Genomic DNA, 20,551 nt, shown 5'->3' with positions numbered 1-20,551 from the left:
GAAAAAGTGAATTTCCATCTCATAATTAATAGAAAGTAATATTCACAGTTTACCATGTTGATCTGGAATTTTGTGGGGGGTTTTTTGGGCCACATTTCAAAAATAAGAATACATTTTAATATTCTTAAGAGTGTATTATCTTTGCCCTTTTTTTGCAGATAATTTTATCACATACACAAGTTAACATATCAACAAATTTCAGTGATATAAATGGATAATAATGGCTTAAGATTATTCTTAAAAGAAGTTTATATGTACAGCATTATCTCACAACTCTCTCTGGCTTAGTTATACAGAAGTAAAAATAATTCAAGATAGATAATAAAAGTCTGTGCACTTGACTCAGAGGAGAGTCTCTAAACCCTCACTAAGTTAATTACTCTAATTTTACACTCACTTTAACAAGTTATGCAAACCAACAGAATACGGAAGCACTAGACCGACAGGGAGGGGAAGTGGCAAACTCACTGCACAAGTGGCAGCCAAGAGCCTGGAGGAGAAAATCATTAGAGATACGAAAACCCACACACAAGAGAGCCTGTGATGGGTGAGCAGAGAAGCAAATATACATACCTTTATGGTGCAAGGATATCAAGAAATGCCACAATAAATAATATTCAGAAATAGGTGGCTAGTTAATCAAGTTATATCAATACATTCAAGAAAGCAGTGAAGATTATGATATATTTGAGAGAGATTTCCACTTTTCATTAAAAATGTCTAATTTCAGGGGCGCCTGGGTGGCTGAGTCGTTAAGTGTCTGCCTTCGGCTCAGGTCATGATCCCAGGGCCCTGGGATCGAGCCCCGCATCGGGCTCTCTGCTCGGCGGGGAGCCTGCTTCTCCCTCTCCCACTCCCTCTGCTTGTGTTCCCTCTCTCGCTATGTCTCTCTGTCACATAAATAAATAAATCTTAAAAAAATGGTTAATTTTATTAAAGAGATGATTAACAAAATGAGCCATGAAGATCTGGGAGACTAGCTTATATCAAAGGAAGCTCTCTATTCATTAAGAGAGGGGCAAATAACTAAGGTATTTTTGTAAATGTATTTTAACAGCTACCCAATTTTAATGTCACTCAAAGGACTGAACTAAAGACATAATTTAGATACACTGACAGATTCTTCTATGCTCCTCAGATCTCACCATGTAGGTGGTTCCCAAGTCCAGCTCTGAGTAAGAACTAACCCTGTGGACAAGATCACTTTTGTGTGTGTGGGCGGGGGGGCAGCAAAGCAAGGTTTATTGAGCAACAGCTTAAGTGATAGTACAAAGCTCCGGAGGAGGGGGGGACCCAAGAGTGCTGCCACAAGATCACTTTCTATTACTACCCTCCCATCGTTTGGATAGCTACCAGTTCATATGCAGAGAAACTAAGTTCCTGACTTGGTAAGGAAATGGAGTCTGATCTTCTCACTGCTTATGTGAGCTACCTCCACCCCCACGTGAGTTCCTGCTGTCTGCACCCATGAGGCTGGCATTTCCACAAAGACAGCTGGATGTGACTAATCTGACCACACAAATATGAAACTAAACGAGGGGTAGAAGCCAGTGCCACTTAAGTCAGCAGCAGAAAGAACCCAAACGCTGAGTTCCTGCTCCAAGAGGCTGGAGGGACTGTGTTTGGGACTCCAACCAGAGGAATTATTCGCTCTTCAGATTAACTTTGTAGCTTGAAGCATCATATGCATGATAGGGGCAGATGCCAGGCCAAAAGGTCGGCATGAAGTCAGCCGGGCCACAGCGACAGCAGGTGGGGAACCTGGCCAGAGAAGGTGGTCTCCCGTATGAGGCAGGAGAGTGCCAAGTGAGGCTAAGGCCACAGGCAAGCAGCCCGATTCCTGGAGGCTCTATGCCAGGAGGCCAGGATAGCTGTGACCCAGCTGGGGTCCAGGAGTGGCCTGGGATGGCCACTGACCAGGAGGCAGCTGTCTATTCTGGAATGGTTAACAAGCCCAAGATACTACTGAGCCAAGAGGGCAAAGGAAAGCAGGTTCTTCCCTCTGGACTGGGCAGCCCTCCTCCCGCCTCCCCCCAGGAACGTGGCTGAGGTGGAAGAAAAGCAGCCACTGAACTGATTCAAACTGAACCAACTGGTGCTTTACTCAAAACAATGATGGCTTTGGGACGCCTGGGTGGCTCAGTCGGTTGGGCGTCTGCCTTCGGCTCGGGTCGTGATCCCGGGGTGCTGGGATCGGGTCCCGCATCGGGCTCCCTGCTCCGCGGGGAGCCTGCTTCTCCCTCTGCCTCTGTCTCTCTCTCTCTCTGTCTCTCATGAATGGATGAATAGGATCTTTAAAAAAAAAAAAAAAAAAAAAAACAAAACAATGATGGCTTTGTCAGGAGATTGCAACAGGCCAATAAGAGCCGGTTGAAGAACCTACCCTCCTGATTTCTGCCCCCTAGTCCCCATGACTTTAAGATATCACACAAAAAAGAGGGGGGGAAAGTACACATTTAAACCAACATCAGCCAACCCATGTGACGCAAGAGAGGCAGGCCAGCTGCCATTCAGAGATGACACATCACTGGAGCCGGCTGTTTTGCTGCCATGGATCTCCTACCCAGGAGCTGGAACTCCCAGGACATATTTGAGTCTCACTTACTGATATATTTCCAGTGATCCCAGCCAACAGAGAACGAAGGGCTGAAACATCAAGTTTTTCTATAGTGCTGCTGGGTCAATGTTCCAGTCAATTTGGGAGGGCAGCACACCCCAGACCTCAATTAGAGCTAGCAAGCTGGGGTGGCTGCCCCTAGCTTTGCAAGAGCCTGAAAGCTGCTACCCCAGGACGCTCTAGAGCAGGACAAAGAAATTCTCTCTGCAGGAAAGAACGTGGAGGGAGCTGGGGTGGGGGAACCTGCAGATTACAGTATTTCTCACACCACACCCAGCCCTGCTCACTTTACCCATATTTTACCAATCAGCAGCAATCACCTCAAGCACTGTACAAACACACCCAGAACTCTAAGGAGCCAGCAACAAGCACAAAAACAGAGATAAACAAAGTTATGGGGCAAAAAGCAGCTGACTACCTACTGGCCAAGCCAGCTCAACTATAATCAAGGGGTCTCTGGTAGGCTGCTCTGAGAAGCAGCTACAGGAGGCCGTGCATGCCACAGGGGAGTTTCTCCAGCACCACCTGCCTGCTGGCCCTCAGGTACCGCACAAGGACAGTGCCAAGGACAAGCCAGGGGCTGATAACTGGGTTCTTTGCTTTTGTCAGAAGGCTTTTATTCCATGGGAAAAAGCCTTCTGACAAGGCCTCTCATGGGGGAAAAAAAAATCATGAATTCCAAAGCTAAAGAGAAACAGAGACTTGTCTAATAAATAGAAAACCAGCCTGAGAAAGAGCTAGGAGGCTGGGGGGCCTGGCTCTGGAGCCCCGAGCTGGAACGTGGCGGGTGGATGTGGTTGCCACAAGGGACAGCCTAACCCTCCACTGAACCAAGGAGTCCTACAACTAACGCCGTTTTTCAAACATAACCAAGGTGCTCGTGTCTCCAACCAGCCCCTCCACCACACATTCTGCCAGCAGTGTGGGGGTGTACTAGATGGAACCAAAGAAACCCCATAACTGACCAAACTGATGAGTAAGGCTGCCAAAGCCAGAGGTCAGCATCTCTGGACTTGGTGTGACAGAGATTAATTGTTTTCTAGTGAACTGAATTAGCTCTTCCTTCCACACACCAAGTCATACCAGCATTTTGTTTTATAATTCAAAGGAAATGCATCCACACAGCTCCCCATCACATGTGGTGTGGATTTACACAGCTGGAATTACAACCTTTCATGACACTCAATGCTCTCCCTGCCTCTGGAACAACAGAAAGCCAAGGGACTGCATTCACCTGTTCACATCATCACGAAGCCCTCGGCCTCAGGGGTCTGTCAGCCAGCAGGACACAGGACAGACGTGCAAGCTCAGGCCTCAGTCCAGGCGTGCAAGCTGCTGTCGGGCGTGGCAAACACCATCCGTCGTGTTCCCCGCCCTTCTGCAGGCTATAGGGACACACATAAAAACGTGGGGAGCTTTCCTATCAGCAGCCGAGGGCAGAGAACAAAGGGTGCTTTCCCGCTGCGTACCTGCTCACCTCCTCCCTCCACAAACACCTTATCGATGAGGGCTGGGAGGGTGTGACAAGGCAGGTGGGGTGGCTAATGTGGCAATCCCAACTGCCGCCTGTTTCCAAGAGTCTGCTGAAAGATTCTCAGGGTCGAGGGTTATTTCTGTCAGGGAGAAGGAGGTGGCAGAGGGACATTTCCAGAGTAAGTAGCCTCCTTGCAGTACGGTAACAGAGAAGAATAGAACAAGGGCCCAGAAACACCTTAAAGTTACTTGTACAAAACTACTATGAAATATTCTCAATAACCGTGAGAGGGATTAAACAAATAGTACATCCATTCACACAGTGAAATACCATTCAGTCACTAAAAAACATTGCAGATGAATATTTTAGGGCTTTGAAAGGTGTTCATAATCTATTGAACAGAAAAAAAATATACTCATCATGACAAAAAAAGAAAAACAAACAAAAACCCCACAAGGCCTGGAAGGATAAACACTAGGGAACTGACAGTAGTTATCTCTGGGTGTGGGATTTTTTTTTTTTCCTGGAAGGAGGCCTGGAAATACAGTCAAATTTCAAAAAGCAAGGTGTTAAGCCTAAAAGAATAACTCCCCAACTTTTCAGGGAACATACCTCAGCAGAAAGCACTGCACCTCTAAGAAATACAAATTCTAGGGCGCCTGGGTGGCTCAGTTGGTTAAGCGACTGCCTTCGGCTCAGGTCATGATCCTGGAGTCCCGGGATCGAGTCCCGCATCGGGCTCCCTGCTTGGCAGGGAGTCTGCTTCTCCCTCTGACCCTCCTCCTCTCATGCTCTCTGTTTCTCATTCTCTCTCTCTCTCAAATAAATAAATAAAATCTTTAAGAAATACAAATTCTATTTCACTCTGGCTTAGAAGCAGAAGTTACTGGCATTTAAGAACCATAAAGCTAATCTGCCCACATCTTTATAGATCAGATCAAATATAGATAGACATCCGAGAGCAGGAACATGCCCAAGGTGGCTGCACGAACCGTACTTTTATGTGGGAATGTGTGTGTTAGGCTGAGGGTTCTAAAGCAACGCATCTATTCTTAACTGCCACACACACACACACACACACACACTCTCTCTCTCTCTCTCTCTCTCTCTCTCTCCCCCTCTCTCTCTCCCTCTCTCTCAAACTGGGGAAGAAAAGCCAGAGGCATGTAATATAATGTTAAACGTGTAGATTAGAAACCTTAAACAAGAGCCCAGAGACAGGCCTCCTCAGTCTAACAGAGTTATAATTTTGTTTCAACTCTAACCAAATCAACTGTTTGGAGTTCAAATTATTATCCCTTTCCTCCACCCCAGAATCCGCCTATGAAAACAGCCCCACCCCAGCCAACTATGGTGAAGTTAAGGGGTATAGTCTGAGACAGACTATAAAGTTAAGAGTAATTTCTAGTCCAAGAAATTCACAAAAATGGAGAATGGACCCTCCATTTTCCAAGATAAGATCATTTAAAATAATTGCCCAAGCTCCTCCTAACTCAAAGTAACTGTCTACTACTAGGTGCATATATGCCTCTGGGATTTACCAGGCAATCCTAGATTTTATATTCATAAGATTACGGCCCCATGACTTTAAATACAGCACAGGGCAGAAGGTACACATTAAGAGCTAGTACACCTAAAAATATTTCCTTGTGCCAGAAGCTGGCCTGTGGCAAACAGCACAACACATTCCTTCATCTCTTTGGCCAAGACTCACTTCTAAACTAGATTTAACCTAGCCCAAACTCATTTCCCCAGAATAACTAATACTTGGACTCAGACATTAAACTGTAAATTGAAGCAAAATTTAAAAGTGGAGTTCACATATTAATTCAGATTTCTTCCAACTTTTCAAATATGCCAAATCTCGTAACACTGGGCTCACATTCCCAAATAGCAAGAATCACCTGAAGCTGAGTGATGGCTGCCCCCTTTAAACCAGGCAAACATTCTTTAATTCACCACGCACCCCACCACTCCCTATTGCCTCTCCATCCATCACGAGGCCAAGTCAATTGCAGTTTACGCTTACATGAGTTTTCACAATAAAAAATTTCTCTATAACCATGACTTTATCAAAAGGAGGAAAATACATGATAGAAAAGGTCCTCTTTTCCTCACAGATCGCTCACATCACCTGGCCCTTGTGGGCATTTGTATTTGTAACCCCTGACTCATACAACGTTAAGAGGGAAAAAGGTCTTAATGGGATAACCTCAGAGAGGGTGATTTGGCAAGCTTCGGGCAAGTTGGAGAGGCAGGTCATTTTCCCAACCATTCTCTCATTTACTATACACAGAAGAGACAGGGAGATATCGAATTATGAAATTTCTAGACACTGACATATTTAAGATCTTGAAGATCATATGGTCCAGTGCTTCTCAAGTCAGACTTCCTAATGTTGAAAACCTGAAATGTCTTAAATATTTTTTAAATAACAGTTCTATGGAGACACAATTTCCATGTCATGAAATTTTCCCTTAAGAAATGTTCATTGGTGGGCGCTTGGGTGGCTCAGATGGGTTAAGCGTCTGCCTTTGGCTCAGGTCATGATCCCAGGGTTCTGGAATCGAGTCCCGCATCAGGCTCCCTGCTCAGCTGGGAGCCTGCTTCTCCCTTTGCCTCTGCCCCTCTCTCTCTCTGTCTCTCATGAATAAATAAAATCTTAAAAAAAAAAAAGTTCATTGGTATTTAGTACATTCACAGAGTTGCGTGATCTTCACCATTCTCTGTTTTTAGAATATGTTCATCACTCCTTTAAAAACCCCACACCCATTAGCTGTGCTGACTCATTCTTCCATCCCCATGGCAACTGCTACTCCACTTTCTGTTTTATGAGTTGCCTAATCTGGACATCTCATATAAATGGGATCACGACAGGTGGGCCTTTGTGTCCGGCTTCTTAGCATAATGTTTTCAAGGCTCCTCCATGTTGTCAGTACTTCATTCCAAAGATTGTCTTCAATATCATTAAAAGTATTTATTTGCCTGTGATAAAGCCATGGTGGTCATTCTTTATATAAATGCATTTTTCTCATTTTGCTAACAATGTAAAGATTTTCAAATATACAGAAAAATTGAAAAAATTATATGGTGCAAACCCATGTACCCACAACCTGGATGCTACAATTAATACTTTGATATATTTACTTTATCAAAAGTTGATCTATCCATCCATCCATCTTATTTATTTATTTATTTATTTTATTTATTTTTTTTTTTAAAGATTTTTATTTATTTTTTAGAGAGCGAGCGAGAGAGAAACAGCATGAGAGGGGAAAGGGTCAGAGGGAGAAGCAGGCTCCCCGCTGAGCCGGGAGCCCAATGTGGGACTCGATCCCAGGACTCTGGGATCATGACCTGAGCCGAAGGCAGACGCTTAACCATCTGAGCCACCCAGGCGCCCCATCTTATTTATTTTTGAGCAGTGGTTCTCAAAGTGATCTGGAGACCCCTGGGGGTCCTTGAGGCCCTTCTGGGAGGTCCATGATATCAAAAACTATTTTCAAAATAATATTAAGAGGCTTTTTTCCTTTTTCACTCTCATCCTCTCAAGAGTATACAGTGAAGTTTTCCAGGAATGTGATACTGCAACAGATGAATGCAGATATGAGCATCCAGCTGTCTTCCAACCAAACATTAGCTGAACATTAAAGAGATCTGCTCGTCTTTTCAGAGAACAGTTATTTTCCACAAAACTGTTATTTAGGTTAACACGTAATGGGTTTATTATTTTTTTAAACGCTTTAACAAATATTTTTACATTTTCTGTTTTCATTTCTAATATGGTAAACATCAACAGATATAATACACACAAACAAAAGCTCTTTGGGGTTTTTGATATTTAAGAGCACAAAGGGGTCCTGAGACCAAAAGGTTTGAGCACCACTATTTTCAAGCACTTCAGAGTAAGATGCAGACGTCTGTATACTTCATCCTTAACACACCAGCACGCATAACATCAGCCAGAGTTCAATATTTGTCAATGGTTCCTGTTGCTTTTGGTAGGAATTACAGGGAAAAAATGTACAACTTTTAAGTGTGCTATTCTCTTTCAATGAGTTCTGACAAATATATAATGCTCTGCCGAGATTACCACCATACTAGGAAGTTCTCTTGTGTCTCTTTGCAGTCAGTCCCCTCTCCAACCTCCCTCAGAGGCAAGTACTGGTGTGATTTTTCTTCACCTTAGTTTCACCTACTCTAGAAATTCATATAAATGAAATTGTATATACTCTTCAGAGTAAGGCTTATTTCACTCAGCATAATGTTTCTGAGGTTCGTCATGTTGCACAGACCGGTAGCTTGATCTTTTTTATTGCTGAATGCACATTGTTCCTAAGGCAATCTCTCTCAAAAACATCAGGCCCACTGAAGATAAATAAGGTTGGTAACCATGGTCCTAGTCTAAGCTCTTCCCCCACCCCTTGCCTTTTTCCCCCCAGTTGGAGACACAATGACTTAGAGGGGCTGTGATATGTCACTAACCAGTGGCACCACTGTCCAGTGGCACCCAAACCAATCATCTTTCTACCATATGCACTGCTGTTTCCTAGTCTCACCTCAGAAGAAAGTTCCCATCTCAATCTGTACGAGAATTTTATTACAGGGAATGGAAAATCAATACCCAAATGATGAAGGTACTAGGCTTCCCTCAAAAACATGTCTGTCATGAATGGATAAACAAATGTGCTACGCTAATACATAGAATACTATGCAGCAACCACAAGGAATAAAATATAGACACATCTTTTATTATAAATAAAATAACATGGATGAACCTTGAAAACAGGATGCTAAGCTAGACGTAAATGGTTCCATTTATATGAAATGTCCAGAAAAGGCAAATCTATAGACACAGAAGGCAGATCAGAGTGCGTCTGGGGCTAAGGTGGGAACTAGGATCAAACATAAAAGGGCAGGATTTCAGTGGGGTGATGGGATCCAGTTCTAGAACTGGACTGGAATAATGACTGCACAACTACCAATCAATGAACGGTATACTTCACATGAGTGTGTTCTGGGGCACCTGGGTGGCTCAGTCAGTTGGGCGTCCGACTCTTCATACTGGCTCAGGTCTTGGCTCAGGTCAGATCTCAGCGTTATGGAACTGAGCCCCACCTCCGACTCCCCACCCAGCAGGGAGCCTGCCTGTCCCTCTCCCTTTGTTCCTCCTCCCCACCTCACACTCTGTCTCCCTCCTCCTTTTCTCTCTAACAAATAAAAATAAAAATCTTTAAAAAAAAAAAAGAGGAGTGTGTTTTATGGCATATAAATTATACTTCAGTAACGTCGCTAAAAAACAACAACAAAAACTTGTCTGTGCAAGTGGCTAAAAGAGTCCTGCTCCAAGGCAGAGAAAGACATGTTTGATAATTTAAAGAACAAAGAAGGCATTTTAAGAGACCCTGTTTGCTACTCAACTAGAAAAGAGTTGTTTATAATAGCAAACAAATACAATCATATGTTGTTTTAAGAATTCATTCAAAGCGGGCGCCTGGGTGGCTCAGTTGGTTAAGCGACTGCCTTCGGCTCAGGTCATGATCCCGGAGTCCCGGGATCGAGTCCCGCATCGGGCTCCCTGCTCGGCAGGGAGTCTGCTTCTCCCTCTGACCCTCCTCCCTCTCATGCTGTCTCTCATTCTCGCTCTCAAATAAATAAAATCTTTAAAAAAAAAAAAAAAAAAAAAGAATTCATTCAAAGTGTTTCTTTTTAATAAATAAAAGGGATTTATAAATTAACTTCCTCTAAAAAGCTCAGTATCAAGCTATCAGGGCAGGTCCCAGCTGCCCATCATGAGACGGGGTATTCCATGGGCAAACGGGTCAGTTATCATGTGAGCACAGGATAAAGTTCTTCAGAGTGTTCTTTCAGAAACTCGATTATTGGGTAAATATCTAGAAACTAAGTTAATCCCCCTACTTTTTACATAAGAAGCTGTTTTTTGTTTTGATGACCAAGTTTGTCTCATGGTGACAAACCAAAAGAGGCCACCTTCTTCCCTATGCCCACAAGCCACAGTGGGAAGGAACTGTAACTAGCGTTCAGAACAGATCCTCCTACTCCCAGAAAATTCCTCAACAGCAAAGCTATGCTACCTAAATCCTAATGGTTTCTCGCTCCATTGCAACTAAAACTCCCTAACCTGTTTCTACCAGCAGCCTAGTTCTCCTTGCTGTCTCCTTATGGGCTCTTACTTCTTAGCTTTGCTCTTCGTTGTTAGATTCTTTATCTTCACTTCTGAGACTCAAAAGTGAAGGGCAAGGAATCCTGTTTCTGGAATTGTTTTTCCAGCTCTTGGACGCCTTCCTAGAGCTCCCCTTCTACACTGCCTCCTTCCAGACGATTTTTCTGGTGATGCAGTCCAACCCCAAGTACATTAAGAATGCTAGATTTGGAGAAGTTTTTTTAGAGCATTTAACATCAGGCAATATTCCTCTACCACAACCAGACCCAGCTGAGCCAAAATATCTTTTGGAATATATGACAGTATATATTTCACAAGAAAAGACACTACCTTCCGAACGCCAGCTCAAAAGTCCAAAACCCCCCGTCTGCAGCCGGCCCCCTCAAGAGGCACAGGAGAGGTTTGGGAGGCAAGATGGAACAGCGTGGACACAAGACTGGTCAAGGCTATGTGAGGACTGCTCCAGCGAGAGTGAGGACCTCACTGAACAACCGAAGGGCCCCCTACATTGACAGCCCCCTGTCAGCTGCCTCTTGGGGAAGCTGCCCCTCCCACAGCTCCAGTCGCAGGGCACCCACATCAGACAAGTTCAGGGCACAGCACAGCATGTCCTGCCACCGTAGCTGACTGGGCCTTCCTCAGCTTCCTCATTCCAGTAAGAGTCCCCACGGCTCACGCCAAAACCTCCCAGTCATTGTAGATGCTGGTCTTTCTTTAATCCTCTGTGTCCAATCCCTTGGCAAATCCAAAACCCACCTTGAATCCATCCAGTTCTCCTCACCTCCACGGCTGCCATCCTAGTCTGAGAAAGGCTCCACAGCCTCCCAAGTGGTACCCCTGCTTCTACTCTTGCCTCCTATCGACTAGTCTCCACAGGGCAGCCTCAACAAGCCGTATGCCCCAGTGCAGTGAGCTCAAGATCCTAACTTCTCACCATGCAACAAGGCCCCTTGCCTCTTGAGTCTTATCTCCTACCACTCACCCTGTCCTCAACATTCTAGCCATGTTGGCCTTCTTTTTAACCCCACAATGTGCCAAGTTCATTCCACCTTGGGCCTTCGCCTCGGGCTCTTCTACAGCCTGGGATGCCTATCCATGCCTGGCTCCTACTCACCATTCAGGTTTCGGTTCAACCTGAAATGTCACCTCCTCATAAGACTTCTTTTTTTTTTTTTTAAGATTTTATTTATTTTTTTGACAGAAAGAGACACAGTCAGAGAGGGAACACAAGCAGGGGCAGTGGGAGAGGGAGAAGCAGGCTTCCCGCGGAGCAAGGAGCCCGATGCGGGACTCGATCCCAGGACCCCGGGATCATGACCTGAGCTGAAGGCAGATACTTAACCGACTGAGCCACTCAGGCGCCCCATCCTCATAAGACTTCTCTGACCAGTGAGATGAAGTATCTGCTCACCCTCCCCCTGCCCCCTATCACTTTCCTTCTTTCATTTTGTTTTATGTTCTTCACTGCACTAACAACATACATCTGATTTGCTTACCGATTCCCCTTACTAGAATATAAACTCCATGACAGGAAATGACTAATTTTCCTCATTTACTACTGTATCACCAAGGCTAGAGCTGTGCCTAGCACCCAACAGAGGCATGATTAATAACTTCTAGAATGGGGGCGCCTGGGTGGCTCAAGCGTTAAGCGTCTGCCTTCGGCTCAGGTCATGATCCCAGGGTCCTAGGATCGAGCCCCGCATCGGGCTCCCTGCTCCGTGGGAAGCCTGCTTCTCCCTCTCCCACTCCCCCTGCTTGTGTTCCTGCTCTCGCTATGTCTCTCTCTGTCAAATAAATAAATAAAATCTTAAAAAAAAAAAAAAAAAACTTCTAGAAGGAAAGAGCAGCCAGTCCAAAGACCACAGCCAGACTCATGCTGTGGGGCTTGTGAGGTGCTGCTCAGAGAGGGAGGGGGACAGCTAGTCTCCCCCTCAAACAGTTTAACTAGAGGCTACGGGGCTTAGCTAGGCATTTGGCAAAGGGCACTGGCGGTAATAGGAAGCTCTAAGCAAGGGCTGGATCTGAAACACAGGCCACGGGCAAGCTCTAGTCAGGCAGATGCGAAAGCCCCGCTAAGCAGAGGCTCTGACGCCGAGAAGAGACAGGGCCGCAGGTGAGCGAGCCAGCTGGCACTGCGATAAGCAAGACTGCGAAGAAAAGCAGAGCCTGAGAAGAGCCGAGTCACTTCACGGGGTGAAGCAGGAAAGGACAAACTCTCCGTGCCAGAGACCCAGAGCCGCCTGGAACCTGGCTCCAGTCTGCACTGAAGTCAGGCAGTCCTAGGAATCCTTGGAATCATCTTGAGATTACCAGCACCTTTCCTGACCCTTGCAATAAACCCCCATTACACAGGCGAGCACAGGAGGGTCTCTGATCCTTGATCCTGATCCCAAGAGCTCTGTCTAAATAAAATACAACTCCTGTGACCTGGATTTCTAGCTACAGACAGAATCTCAACAAGAGATGGAAAATATCACCTAAGATATTTGCTGTCTGAACTGGATATATTATACCCAAGAGAATGGGAGCTCACACTGAATTTTTCACCATTGTACGAATCTTTAAAAATAAGTAAAGTTAACTTTCTACAATACCCTATTCTAGGGATTGTACTGGGAACTAAGGGTAAGACCCATTTTACAGGCTTGTCCTTATATAACTGGGCCCTCCTCTCACTAGATCCCCTGAACTGGTGCCTACCACACCCTGTAACTTGACAGAACTCCACGGCAGGTTGCTATGCTCTCCTGCGGCTGAAGAAGAGCTGAAAATGCTTTATATAAGCTGGGTTACATGCTTAAAAACATGACCTCGAGGAACATTTCAAACTAGGCTGTATTAGTTTCCTATGACTGCTATAATAAATGACCACAAAATGAGTGGCTTAGAACACCACCTATTTATTATCTTATAGTTCTGGGAGTCAGAAGTCTGACGTGGGTCTCACTGGGCTAAAAATCAAGATGTCAGCAGGGCTGGGTTCCCTCTAAAGCTCTAGGGGAGAATATGTTTTCCTGCCTTTTACAGCATTTGGAGGCACCCACATTCCTTAGCACACAGCCCCACCTCTGTCTTCAGGGCCAGCAACATCAGGCCAGGCCTTCTGCGGCTCTCTCTGCTTCTCTCTGATTTCCTCTCCTGTTTTTAAGGACTTTGTGATTACAACGGGCCCACCCGGATAATCCAAAATAATCTCTCCATTTTTTAATTTTTTTTAAAGATTTTATTTATTTATTTATTTGTCAGAAAGAGAGAGCACACAAGCCGGGGGAGCGGCAGGCAGAGGGAGAAGCACTCCCACTGAGCAAGGAGCCCCATGCGGGGTTCGATCCCAGGACCCCGGGATCATGACCTGAGTCAAAGGCGGACACTTAACCGACCGAGCCACCCAGGCGTTCCGAATCTCTCCATTATCCTAAAGAGAGCTGATTAGCAACCTTGATTCTATGTAACCTAACATATTCACAAGTTCTGAGGATTACAACATGGATATCGGGGGGGGGGGAGGTGTCATTAATGTGCTGCAACAGTCCACATGGGCCACAATACAAACACCAGCCAACGAAAGCACTCAGCCTGTTGTCCCACCCCACGCCAACATCCTCTAAAGCACTGCTCCACAGAGTTTGTGTTGTCTTTGCACAGGTGAAGATAAACAAGGCTCGCCAAGGGCAAGTTTATGATGTTATGATGTTTCCAGGTCCCTGAGCTTCCGTTTTCAATCTCACAAGTACTTCTTAATCACCTAGTATGTGCCAGACACTGTTAGGCTCTATGGGAAAGTCAAAGGTGAAGACAGCGTGAATGGTGCCAGGTCAGGTCTCCGTAAGATTACGAGGCAGAATCAACAAGGATCATGAATCTAGAGAGCAATTTGGTATACACGCCCTTTGCAAAGCCTTACTAGGACAACAGTGCTTGAGCTGAGTCTTGAAGGACGGGGAGGATTTCATCAGTGGGGAAGGGCAGCACAGCACATGGAAGGGCACAGAGCAGCCCAAAGGCATTCCTTTCCCCCATCTTGGTTTCCCCGTGCCTTGCTTTAGAGGGACTGGCACTCTCACCTCCTAACAGGACCGCAGGCTTTGTGGAGCAGATGAGAGAGGCAACTTTTCAGCTCCAGAGACGCTGCCTTGGACAAGCTGCCTCACCTCAGCAACAGGGCAAATTAACTTCTAAACTTGGGGAGAGGGGGTGTTTTTTTAATATGAAAAATGACAACTCCACCACCATCCACCTGAGAAGGCTATTGTGAGAGTTGCTTAAGATCACGTAAAGAGAGGGGCGCCTGGGTGGCTCAGTCAATTAAGTGTCTGCCTTCGGCTCAGGTCATGATCCCAGGACCCTGGGATACAGTCCCATGTCGTTGTCCTCAGGCTCACTGCTCAGAGGGGAGTCCACTTCTCCCTCTGCCCCTCCCCACCTCTTGTGCTCACTCTCTCTCTCTCAAATAAATAAATAAAATCTTAAAAAAAAAAATCATGTAAAGAGAATCCAGGACACAGGAGTGCTCAGTTAGTATGAATCCTCATCCCTTCTTCCACTCTTGCAAATAAACTCTCTCCACCTTCTCCTCTAACCTCTTTTCCCAGGCTCTTCCCAATATTATCGCTTTTCTTCGCCCTTTCATCAGGATGGCCATTAGCCAATCAGACTCTACGTGAAAAGGAAATCTGCTCCCACTCTACTAAAGGGAAGAAGATCGAGAAAAGGAACACTGGGGCTTCCTGCTGGGGAATATGGTCCATAATTGTGGACAGTTAACATGGGGAAGGGGAGGTAAGTATTAAACCCTGATGTCAGGGGAAACCATCCACACTGATAGCAATTATGTAAACACACACACACACACACACTCTCAATCTCAGTACTGCTGGCAGAGCTGGCTCACATTTTTTATCACAGCCCTTGCTAATTATTCTACCACTGTCTATCTGTCCCCCACCCCCTGGTTTGTGAGCTCCTCAAGGACAGAGACTGTCTTTCTCATCTCTGTAGCCCTCATTCCCACCTCATTCCCGCCCCTCAGTGCATACTATATAATGATCAAATACTGAAAAAAGTGCAAAAGAAAACTTGCTTATCTTTGGCATGGTTGCAGAAGAGTAAATTTCGTCATTTGTGTGCACGGTTCCCATTTACAACTAGTTACCATGCCTAGCATTAGAAAGTACCTCTACTGATAACCTAAAATTTGGGAGGATATTGTGCTCCAAACCTTTAATCCTGTCAATTCCTTAAGTCTGGCAGAGATTCTCACCTTGGGTCAGGAGCACAGGGTTACCATACAGAGCATAAGTATACAGGCGTAGATTTTGGAAATTTGTATCCCAAAGCTATCTTACAGGTCCAAGTTAAAAGATACCACTTAAGCAGAAACCCATTGTCCAGAAAGCTACTGCTTATCCCTAAATACATAAAAAGACCATCTCTTGCCCTCCGGAAACATTCACACCTAGGCTTCCTAATAAAGAGTTGCATAAAAAGGTAGAGAAGTGAAACCAAAACCAACCACAAAAAAACTATCTACTAGACGTAATCAGAATCTGTGTGGGTGAGTTACATGTGTGACATTCCTTAAAATGTTAAGAGGGCAAGAACCATGAACTATGTTCTAGAGTACATAGCTCCATTGTGGAGCTTGGAAAGCATGGACAAAGCAAGAATGAATCTATTTAGTACTTGTCAAGCAGGCATTTGAAAGCCACACTAGAAGACCCCAGTCAGACACGTTACTTCCTTCAGCTTACAGATGAGGAATCTTGGTCCTCCTAAATGTCAGCTGGGTGAAGACAGAGAATTGGATTCAGCCTGTGAAGCCCCCCTCTTGCCTGCCAGGTACAAGACACATTTACAGACATTATATCAGTTAATCCTCACATCCACCCTGAGGGGCAGTTTTATCCTCCCCATTTTACAGTGGCAGACAGGAAGGCTTTGAAAAGGTAAACCATGGGCTTTTTCCCCACCATCTACCACCTAAACTTTGCCCTGGAGAAAGGCAACTTCTTCCCCTCCAGAACATCCCAGTAATTGAGCACACGTTGTAGAACCAAATCAAGATGTTTTGCTATGGGGCTACTTAGCATCACAGAGCGGGAAGGACACGGATTCTAAGGCCAGATATGGAGCTGGAATCTCCTTGGCACTGTTACTTACCCAGGCGGGCCACTGGGCGCACTCACACGCAGTCCCCATTTCTCAAACACCCTATTCCCCCACCCAAAGTCAGTCCTGCCAAAAACCCTTTAGGAGTTTAAGACTTTGCATGTTCAGGAAGATCATATTCAGAATCCCTGGACCACTTCACGGGACTGGAGAAAAAAGAACCACAACTTCCCTTGCATTTAGTTCCTCCCCCAAAGAGCTGTTGAACCTCATCTGGAAACAGCTGGGAGACAGCAGTTTAACAGGAAACCAAACAAACAAAAAAAGGCACAGAGTGTACCAGGGAGAGTTAGGCAGCTAGAACCAAGAGACCAGGGGACAGACAGGAAGCTGAGGTTAGCAAGAGCCGAGGCCAGAAACAGTCAGGCAGAAGAGAAGGCCCCATTGGCCTTCCTCTAGGCCCAAGGAGAAGGAGAAAACCTGGAAAACAGTGGTGTGAAGGCTCGAATCCCATGGAAAGGGAAGTCAGACCACCACTGAGATCAAGTCCACTTCCCTCCCTGCCCCCATCTCAGCCCTCCTTCTCGGACAGCCAGCTAGTGGTCATGATAGGACAGCTGAGGTCAGAAACTCACTTCTGTTCTGCTGCTTTCCGTGCCAGAGGCGACAGCCCAGACAACTGGTTTTGAGTCATTCCTCTGTCAGTCTGTGCCACAGTTCCACACTGCCAGCTAAATTCGGGGACAGTCAAATCAGCCTCACACGGGGAGACAAAGAGTGTCTTCATGAGAAATTACTAGGCAGATACCCACTGGGGACCTGCAGAGCGACAGGACTTGTGCACAGGGACCTCCAGCAAAGCGAAAAGAGCCAGTGGAGCTGGAGGCCTTGAAGAACAAGGTAAGGGTGCATGTTGCAATCCAGAAACTTAATTGAGCAATGGCCAGTTGCCAAGATATTTTTGAAAGAAGTGGGGGGAAAATGCCATGACTAAAATTCCTTGGTGTTCTTTAATAACAAGCCTTTAGGTTATCCACACCTAAAAGGGCAAAGGGAAGACGGGTTTATTTTTCCTTTAGCAGAGCTTAGGTAAGAGCTTTCTACTCATGCCTCCTGCTACTTAATCATCCCTTCTCTCCCAGCACAAGAAGAAGTTTATATTAAAAGAAAGAAAAGGATTAAATCCTCTTACTAAAGCACATTCCTGTCTTTCACCTATAGTTTTGTTGGAAAAGGCTTTGTGGCATGTGCTATAATCTAGGTGGGTTTGATTCCAAGGAAGTGCTCAAAATTCAAGACTGAGTAAGCAGGGCTAAAAGAGCGCAAAAGACTGCAATCTCAATACCATTAAAAAAAGAGAGAGAACATCTTCATAGGCTCAGTGCCAGCTCAAACTGGCAAGACCAGAGAATCAGAGCAGAGCTTAACCAGTGTGCCACGCAAGGGGGATGGGAAGAGAGCTCTGGGTAATGCACTGCAGCCATGTGGCAAACAAACCACCAGGGAAACCTTCAAGAGAGGAAATGGGGTGGGGGTGGGAAGGCTTGTTTCAGAAACAAAACAAAGGAACAAGTTGACTAATCATTTATTCCAGAGAGGGAAAATGCCACCCTGAGCCATGTTTTAACTTCAGGTAAATGTGTAATGTTTTAACTTGGATCTATCTGGGTTTAAAGGCTCTCCAAAAAAAAGGGGTGGTGGGGGGTAACGTACCTACTTTCTTTACTCTGTTTCTGGAGTCTCCCAGGAAACTTTCCCTGTGCTGCCTGCACAGCAGACCTAAGAGAGCCTGGGCCAGTGCAGTTGCAAATGCAATAACCCCCACTCAGCCGAGATCCTATCCTGAGCTTCCTGCAGGACTGGACTGCTCTGCACTGCAGCTGGCCCAAAGAAGTTCTGTTGCTGAGGCAGAAGTCACCTGGCACAAACACCTAACATGCACTCGGAAGGAGGAGAGGGTGGAAAGACACTTTAACTCGTGAGGGCCAGGCAGATCTGTGACTTAGAAAAAAAAGGGATTTCGGCCCAGAGCTGCATCCACGTGTCAGAATGGTGTCTGGGATGCCTGCCCTCAACAAGACCATCTCCATATAATGTTTCAGGGCTGACCAGAGAACCTTACAGCTTGTCAGGGGGGCAGACTGCACCTCCAACAGCTGTGGCTCTGGAAGTCTACCTAGGAGGCACCCAGGGTGGCCACTAAGGTGGGAGGATGGTCTCCCAATAAAGTAGATGTGCGGACACCCAGGCTCTCTCTGCTGGGGCAATAAGAAAAGTAGCTAACATTTATAGAGCATCTAACTATGTGTCGTTCCATCCCCAAAACAGCCAATGGAGGCTTACTACTGTCACCCCCACTTCATAAAAGAGGAAGCAGGCTCCGAGATTTGACACAACCATTAAATACTGGAACCAGCACTGAAGCCACCCCTGGACAGGTGCTCTTACCCATTACTCGATATTGCTGGAAACACACAAAGCGTTTGGGGGCAGGGGTGGAGAGTCGAGTAACACAAGGAGCAGCCTGTATTTACACCTCTTTCGCGTCCAAAGTCGGTGGCCTCGGGACACTGGAGGGGAGGGCCTGGATGGAGGACGTGAAGCCGGAAGAACCAAGCACTGCCAGCAGGGGAAGAGGCCAGGACACCGACCCCTCTGGCTTCCACTGAGGATCCCAGACCCATAAACCCTCCCAAAGGGGCAAGAGCCAAAGGGAATGCGTGCAGCCCAGGGGTCCTCGGGCGGTCGAGCCCTCCGCGCCGGTTTTGGCAAAGTAGGAAGCTCCTCCGGAGAGGTGGGGCCGGCCCGGGGCCGCCGGGTCCCTACCTGTAGGCCAGGGTCATGCACTCGAAGAGTTTGGTGAGCGAGGCGTCGATGGACAGGTGGCAGGAGCTGGTCTTGCCGAAGCTGTAGGTCTGGCACGTCTGCTTGTTGACCGTGTCGAAATCGTAGCCCTTCTTGGGCGGGTGCTCGCGGTGTGGCGACGACACCATGAAGTGGCCGCTGTGGATGATCTGCTGGCGGCGCGGAGGCTCCTCGCGGCCCGGCCCGGCCCTGGGCGGCGGCGGCGCGGCGCTCGCGTGGGCCCGGGCCGGGGTGGCCGAAGCGCAGGCGGGCGGCGGGGACGGTTCATCGGTGTCCGAGTCGTCGTCGTCCTCAGGCACCTGAGGCTTGAGCAGCACCGGGCGGCCCCGACTGCGGGGCCGGCGCGGGGAGCACATGAAGACGTCGGCGGCCATAGGGGGTGCCGACCGGGAGCATCCCCCGGGGCTCCGGGCGACGCTGGCGAGCGAGGCTAACGCGGCGCCGGCCCGGCCCGGCCCGCGCGCGGACTGTCCGCGAGCGCGCCGCGGGGCGGGAGGGGTAGGGCGCGGGCCGAGAGGGCCGCCTCGGCGCCGGCCCCGGTGTGACGTCACCGGCGCGTATCGGCCAATCGGCTGCCCGCGTCGGCCTCTTAAAGGCGCAGGGGAGCCTTTCCGTATCTAGGCGGACAAAAAAAGCGGAGGGAGGAAGGTCGCGGGAGGCCCCGCCTTGAGGCCCCGCCCCTCGCTGCCCCCCTCCGCTCCCGGCTGCCGGGGATGCTGCGGGCCGCGGTGGCCAGGTGGTGCCACTCGCCAGTGTCGCGGCCTTGGAGAGGCGTTGGCCGAGCAGTGCCGTGCCGACCCCGCCCCGCACTCCCGGGAGTCGCGCTGCGGGCGGGGCGGGCGCTCCACGTGGTGGGTGGAGATGGGGCTCCTTCCCCCTCCCAGGCTCCGCTTTCTCTGGCTGGGCCTGGAACTGTGTCCTAACAGCTGGTCCCTCGTGTAGCTGAGCACAGTGGTTATGATCTCCATCTTATTGATGAAAAGACTGAGTCTCTGAATACCAAAGGGATTTTTCTAACGCGGAAACAAGATCAAGAACACTTCTCACTGAGACTTCACATGCACAGAGGTGGAAACTGGCTCTGCCAAGTTAAGGCACTCTCCAAGGGGCATCACAATTAGTACGTGCCAGAGCCACCAGCTCCTTTAACTACAACCCCAAATACTGTCGTTTTTGTTAAGATCTTAAATTTGGAGGGTGAGCCAGCCCCCAAGCAATTCTGAAAGGGGAAATTCTGAGCCATAGTTTTCTTCTCTTTCAAATAGGGAGCAATTCTGTCTCAGAAAGTTGTGACGGTTAA

General features: G+C 47.3%; 1 protein-coding gene across 1 annotated transcript in view; it reads right to left on the bottom strand.

Moving 5' to 3' along the window:
• The window catches only part of LOC110588239 (MLX interacting protein), a 60,980-nt gene extending 41,269 nt beyond the window's left edge, over positions 1 to 19,711 (bottom strand). The window contains exon 1 of the mRNA XM_021698538.2: positions 19,213 to 19,711. Within this exon, the coding sequence (XP_021554213.1) occupies positions 19,213 to 19,625 (413 nt within the window). The 5' untranslated portion in view covers positions 19,626 to 19,711. The remainder of the gene's footprint in view (positions 1 to 19,212) is intronic.
• Positions 19,712 to 20,551: the final 840 nt, after the last annotated feature.

Source organism: Neomonachus schauinslandi, chromosome 14, assembly GCF_002201575.2.
Source record: "Neomonachus schauinslandi chromosome 14, ASM220157v2, whole genome shotgun sequence".
Taxonomy (NCBI): Eukaryota; Metazoa; Chordata; class Mammalia; order Carnivora; family Phocidae; genus Neomonachus; species Neomonachus schauinslandi.
The sequence above is the reverse complement of the archived record's forward strand: the minus strand, read 5'-3'. Positions and strand labels throughout refer to the sequence as shown.